We start from the raw sequence: 6817 nt of genomic DNA on the forward strand, positions 1-6817 counted from the left end.
AAATTAAAAGGTATAGTCACTTTAGAAGCACATTCTTCACATCTAGACGATAAAAATATGTTGCATGAACATAAATTATAAATTCAACCTTACCGAATTATTTCTAAAACACTCGAATAAAATAAATTCTCAGATGAGAGAAATGACAATAATGACAATAATAGCAATAATAGAAATGACAATAATAGAAATATGACAATAATTCGATTGGATATACTCAGTACGCACTAGAACATATTATTATAATTGTGTACGTCGTATACAATTGACTTAAAAATGTGTTTAATATAAATATGAAAGCGAAATAAATCATGAAATCTTTCCATATATCTTATTGTGCTTTAAGCACAAAATTGATATTTTATAATTTGAAATATCTGCATTTTATTTTCACACAGATTAAAAATCAGTGTACAATGGGTTTAAATCTGTACGACTGCGTCAAATCAAATTCGCTATAAGTACTCTAGTGTGTGTGTGTGTGTGTGTGTGTGTGTGTGTTTTCTAAATATCAAACAAAACAAATTACCAAAGCTTTGACCGAATATAACTTTCTTCATTTATACTCAATATTGAAATTATTCTGCAAATGTATGTACACACACACACACACACACACACACACACACACACACACACACACACACACACACACACACACACACACAAATATAAAGGAATAAAATACCTTCTTCATGTATTATATAGGTAACGAACTATGACCTATTTCTATATCTCAAAAATGCAAAATCATATTGAAATAAAACAGGATACACTTTAAAGCTAAAAGTTGATATTTTTAATAAAATTTTGTGTGATATTAATAAAATTTTTAAAAAATTTACTGCCGATATTATACTTTCAAAATCATTTTTTTATATCTTTGATGTCATTTTTCTTAGAAATGCAATCTAATAATAATAATCAATCTAATAAATAATAATCAAATTTAAGAGGATCCTAAAGCAAAACCCAAATTCCGATGAAGTCACTAGAGATCGCTGTTTCTCCAGCGCACCGACATATTTTTATATACTACGATACCAATATATCGTGCAACCTATGATACACACAGTTAAATAACGGATTCGTATTTAGCAAAGTAAAAATACATTGGAGATGATTATTCACATTTACAAAAAAAAGTCAAATTTTGTTATCTATGAATGTTATTTATGAAAAATAAATTAATTCCTGTAAACAGATTATTAAAAAAGAATTCTTCATAAAGAAATGAATGATCATATATTATGTACTCATCCTCTATGTGTGAGAAATGCGCCTAAAGTTCAATCATATTTAGTTATTGTACAAATATATACAAATATATCTTATGCGTTTATGTTTAGATATACATTAATTAATTAAATTTGTTTTGTACAGATATCTTTATACTATATAAATTATAAAATTTAAGCAGTTTCTTACATATCATCTTTCCATAATCTAAAAATCAGATTATCTTTTGCTTGCTCTTGTTCATTATCTTACGATACATAAATTGCAAATTTTTGATTAACAAATGGAGTAGAGGTGATGACATACCTAATCAGTCTCATTTCTTGTTTAATGTTTTTTCGCTTTATAAAAAATGGAACCTATACTTTTCCAAAAAAAAAGAATGAACAATTGTTATATTCACACAATTTCATTCTTATTATCTATGAAATCATATATCAAGATATTAATAAAATGTCACTTGTTCCACATATCCATGAACCTGTTCTATAGCTTTATCGGCAGATTGTTTCCTCCATGCGAAATCACGTTTAAACATCTACTAGCCAAAAGTTATTTCATTAAATCCATTTGTCAAAAATTCAAAAATGCAAATAATTTCGTAAGATAAAAATAATGTAATAAACCTTGCTCTTCTTTGGGTGCAGAAGTGGTATCCTTATTTTCACTTTCCGCCAAGTCATTTTCTTGCTGTATATCGTGTGTTAAATCTAACTTGTTAATATCGTTAGTAGAATCGTTTTGTTGATCTTTTATCAATTTTTTATTGTTCTTTAACTTATCTTCTACATCGATTTGCTGTTTGGAAACGTCTTCTTCAGATAAAGTAAGATGATTACTGTCAGGTGCATTTTTTTTCATCAGTTTATACTTTTGGTAATCTTTTGAAGCCTGTCTCATGCGAATTAGAAAGTCTGGTAAACCTAAGATAATCATCATAATTAGTTATTACAAATGCATTAAAAAAAATTCATAATTGATGAGTCACTTGACTGACAATAATTGATTTTAATTTGTGACAAACCTCTCAATGCTACCCATGCAGTAACAGCAGATGGTACAGAGACACCAGGATCATCAAAGTAGGTAAGTCCAAATTCAATGCCTGGTTCGTGAAGTTCTGTATAAGGCTTTATCACCATGTATGACCAATACGTTCTAACTCTGTTACATACAGATATTAAAGTATTAATTATACAGGCCCACAAAAAAAGTACCTTGTGCTAGGATGGAGTCTTATGTATTTTGCGTGCTGAATCTGACATCAAAATAGGACCATCCAGGATAAATTTTCAATCTAGAGTGAAAAAAATGGATCAAAAATGGAAAAAATGAGTCATTTTTTCGCTGTAGGTTGAAAATTTACTGGATTTACTGGATGGTCCTATTCTGATATGATATCAGAATATCCTATATGATATCAGATTTGTATTCAGCGACTTAAAATACATAAAGTCCGATGCTAGAAATTGGTTCGAAATTTCGGACAGAAAAAAAATTAACAAATCATTTGAACAATTTGATCACATGATCATTGCGATTGGTCAATTTTTTCTTCATTTTGGACCGATTTCACAAAACTTAAGAATAGCTGGTCTCTATCCCAGCAGAGTACTTTTTTTTGTGTGCTTGTGTTATTAAACAAAGAATAAATCTCTCTCTCTCTCTCTCTCTCTCTCTCTCTCTTTCTCTCTCTCTCTCTCTCTCTCTCTCTCTCTCTCTCTCTCTCTCTCTTATTAAAATTATTTTAATTTCGACAGCTTAAAATGTTCAGTTATTAAATTAAAGCTCTTAAGTTACTACAATCATATTGAATCTTGATATCAGAAGTGAGAAGTGACATATTAATTTTTGTTATGTATTGTTTATAAATAAATACAATTTGGATAAAACAAAATGATGTTTTAAAACATTTATAAAACTGAAAACTTTGTTATCCCCCTCTCTAACAGTCAGTAAATAATCATAAAAAGTGATAAAAGGCATATAAGTGAAAATAGGTTACACATGTGCATTAAATAACAGCACTTGTGCCACTTTTTACTGGCTGTCAGGAAAGATATAAGGATACCTTTTATCTATTTTTATATTGTTTTATAAACATTTGTTTTATAAACATTTTTATAACAGTCAGTTTTATAACAATCTCATCATTTCATTTTATCTAAATTGTCTTTATTTCCAATAACGTGTACTTGATAAAAATTAATGTGTCATTTCTCTTCTAACATCACAATTCAATATGGCTGTAGTGACTATTCAACCTTAATTACTTAAAAAAAACTGTTTTATTAACAAATACTAAAAGAATTGAAAATTAAAGAATTGACCAACTTAATAATTTTTCATACGCATATATTATATGAATGTTTAAATATTGACTATCAATGCTGACTTCTTTATATACCTATAAATTCCTTTCTTTTCTGGTACATTAGGATGTTCCGTCACTCGACTGACAATAACTACAAGTCCTTTTTCTCTATCCATGATCCATCGTCGTTGATACACATAATCTCTATTAGAAAATAATTTCTGCACAAATATAAATTAACGAATCATTAGTGGATAGATTCATCCAAAAAAATAGCACATTATATCATACTTACAGGCCAGATCATTTCCCAATGGATAACATCAGTACTATGATTAACAGACGATTTATATTTCGGATCGGTCTCAATAATCTGTAACTCTTGAGCAGTGGGATCCCATTGCTTTCTATAATCTACATCGATTTGTACTTGTAAAAAATCTTCAGCGGTAACATCGGAGAATGAACCATATACTTTATAGGCAAACAATCCACCCGAATTAGGTTCTACTTTCCTCCATATTAACATATCCTGACGCTCAATGAAAGGTTGCCAATTATCTGCTGTATATATTTTATATATTACACATAAAAATGTGACATACTTAAATAATATATAATATCAATATATAATAAACAATATATAATAAAATCAAATATATTTATGTATATAATAAAATGTTTCATAGTTGAATAGTCAATACAAGAAAAACTTACTATTTTCAGAAGAATCAGAAGGATGAACTCCACTACATTTACAATATTTTATATCAGGCTGTCTAGTATCAATAACAATTCGCAAATGACACTTTGTACAAACCACTGTAGAGTCTCGTAATGTATAAATTCCTTCAATCTCACGATTATACCTGTGATATAGAAAAACGATGTCAAAAACGATTATTATGTAAGAATATATTTTATATGTCTTGTTCTTATAAACGTTTAGCAAGTACCTATTAATTTCTTCATCACTTATCCTGTCGCGATCCCAGTTGTACATGCTTACTCCAGCAGCGCTTATCAGGAAGTTTTTGGCATTCTTAGCAAGTCTAAGTCTCCACAGCCGCATGAATTCTCTCAGTGCTACCTCATCCCATATCCTCGTATAGAGGTGAAATATCTGTATGTACCTCCTGATCCTCTGGGCCGCCACAAATTCAAACTGTTTCTTACAGGCCTGAGCTGTCTGCGTACCCTGTTCTCGGAACCATGAGCTTATTCTCCTGCGGTAGCTACCGAGTTTGCCACGACCTTGCGTCCTCGGACCGCAGTGTTGCAGAACGAATGCTAATTTGCTAATGTTGTTGCCATAACCATTATTAAATCTTTTGAGAGCATAACCAGATAGCTTCCACGTATACATCACGTATACACGTTCGCTCTCGATGCTGTTCAATTATAAATCCTTCGTACGGAGCACAATCAGTTCATCCTTATTTACGGATCTGTCCGGATCTATCGTGACCAACCGTATAGATAACCGCAGACTTGTGATACTCCGTGAAATACTTCGTGCCGGTCTCGGGGTTTTTCCGTTCTTGCCGTCGATAAAAACGTATCGCAAGTGCAAGAGGTATCTTCTCTTCTAGATCAACGCATACTATTAATTATCGTGAAACTAATTATATGAGAAAATTGCGAGCATCATTATCGTCCGCGATGCCTAATCGCGCGTACGTACATAACCATCGATCACGGAGGAATGTGGAATGTGGAGGAACGAGAACATACAAGGATGGCGCCAACGGCACCGATAGCGGAGCCGGAAAGTTACAGTTGCGTGGTAAACATGTGCGAGGTTGGAGTTTAATGCGGCGCGAGGAAGGGAATAGTAAGGCCACAGTATATACAGTAGCACAACTCTCTGTTGGCACCTTTGGTGTTAGTGTTTCCCAAAATGGAGTGCGCATGCGCGAGATAAGTAAGTTCGTAGTAGCGCCATCTGAATTTCTTTCTCAGTTGCTCTTTATTTTTTCGCTCTCTCTCTCTCTCTCTCTCTCTCTCTTTAGGTCGTTTATACATCAAAGTTTAATCTAAATGTAATAAAACTAAAAGAAATAGATTTATAATTGTAATGCAAAGTAAAAAGAAATACAAAAATAAGAAGATATAAAATTATATAAATATTGTATGATACAAATATTATACTGTAAAAATATTTTAATTAACGACTGCAGCACACGATGCTTGTTTTTCTGCTAGATTGCTTGCGTTTTAATAAATTATTAGAATTGCACTGCACAAAACGCAGATTTTCTAGCTAAAACGAAAGCAATCCACCTGGAAAACAAACAACGTACTTAAATCGTTAAAGAGAAACAATTTAAATGGCCTTGAAAAAGAGAATAGAAAAAGAAAGAAGTGAAATAGAAATTTAGATGATTTTACTGGGCAACTTACTTACTTACTTCGCGCATACGCATTCCATTTTGGGAAACAAAATCAGAAGAATTGCGCTACTGTATATACTGTAAGGCACTATTCGCATCCGCCATTTTTAGTCCTTTTCTCATTCTCTTGCTCCTTTCCTCTTGCTTCCTTGCTCTCTTTCTACTCCGCTAAACTAAGAAGATTGAAGAGAGAACAAAGAGTGGGGAAGGGATTAAAAATGGCGGATGCGAATATCTATATTATAGAGGATAGTCAACGCGATGTTGCAAATGCTTTGAAGCGATTTTTAACTGGTCAGTTTGTAAAATTTTTTCTTCTAATTAGTCCATCAAATGCTTCAAAGCGTTTGTAGCGAGACTTTGATCACAGCCATAGTGCTCTAGAAATAGGTCGAACAGCCAATCAGTTCGCAAATTTCAAATTTTTGAAATTGGCGTGACCCGTCATCATGAGAGTTGGCGCCAATTTCGAATATTCCGTTTCTCTCCTTAAAGAGATAAGGAAGGCAAGATATATTCGCACGTCGACTTTGTGAAAATTCATGGTTCGCTCATCGTATCATCCATTGTCGATTTAATCGAGCATCGAGAAATTAATGTAAATTATATTAAACAATAAATTATAAAGAAGTAGTCATATGATTTCTCCCTCTAACATTATAATTCAACAACCGCGGTTTAGAATTCCTCAAGTTTGGACATTAAAAAATTTTTAAAGAAAATTACATTTAATTACTATTTATTTTACAGATTATAATAGTAATAAGATACTGCTACATTAATTAAAATATCTAATATTCTTATATAATAATTTATATTTATAAACTGTTGAATTAAATTAATTTTAAAATTGTAAAATTTACATAGGAAT

General features: G+C 31.5%; 2 protein-coding genes across 3 annotated transcripts in view; both read right to left on the minus strand.

Moving 5' to 3' along the window:
- Positions 1-1697: 1697 nt before the first annotated feature.
- Positions 1698-5417, minus strand: LOC108684510 (stAR-related lipid transfer protein 7, mitochondrial). 2 transcript variants are annotated; one of them, XM_018188861.1, is made up of 7 exons: positions 5238-5261; positions 4510-5141; positions 4271-4422; positions 3849-4117; positions 3647-3774; positions 2264-2403; positions 1698-2162 (listed from the first exon to the last, which is right to left on the minus strand). In XM_018188861.1, exons 2-7 carry the CDS (start codon positions 4917-4919, stop codon positions 1813-1815), a joined length of 1449 nt encoding a protein of 482 aa, XP_018044350.1. In that variant the 5' UTR covers positions 4920-5141; positions 5238-5261; the 3' UTR covers positions 1698-1812. The 2 variants fall into 2 exon arrangements, with proteins under 2 accessions (XP_018044350.1, XP_018044349.1); XM_018188860.1 differs by having other exon boundaries at positions 4510-5417.
- LOC108684511 (transcriptional activator ptaB-like) overlaps positions 3636-6817 on the minus strand; it is a 14914-nt gene continuing 11732 nt past the window's right edge. Inside the window, exon 2 of the mRNA XM_018188863.1 lies at positions 3636-3646. The gene's annotated coding sequence lies outside the window, so the exon portion shown is untranslated. The remainder of the gene's footprint in view (positions 3647-6817) is intronic.

Source organism: Atta colombica, unplaced genomic scaffold (genome assembly GCF_001594045.1).
Source record: "Atta colombica isolate Treedump-2 unplaced genomic scaffold, Acol1.0 scaffold135, whole genome shotgun sequence".
In the NCBI taxonomy this organism is placed as follows: domain Eukaryota; kingdom Metazoa; phylum Arthropoda; class Insecta; order Hymenoptera; family Formicidae; genus Atta; species Atta colombica.

Coding starts and splice junctions, on each gene's coding strand:
- LOC108684510 (XM_018188860.1), bottom strand. CDS start 4,919: ATGTATACGTGGAAGCTATCTGGTTATGCTCTCAAAAGATTTAATAAT. Junction 4,118..4,270: donor TTCTGATTCTTCTGAAAATA/GTAAGTTTTTCT, acceptor AAATATATACAG/CAGATAATTGGCAACCTTTC. Junction 2,163..2,263: donor TGCATGGGTAGCATTGAGAG/GTTTGTCACAAA, acceptor TGATTATCTTAG/GTTTACCAGACTTTCTAATT.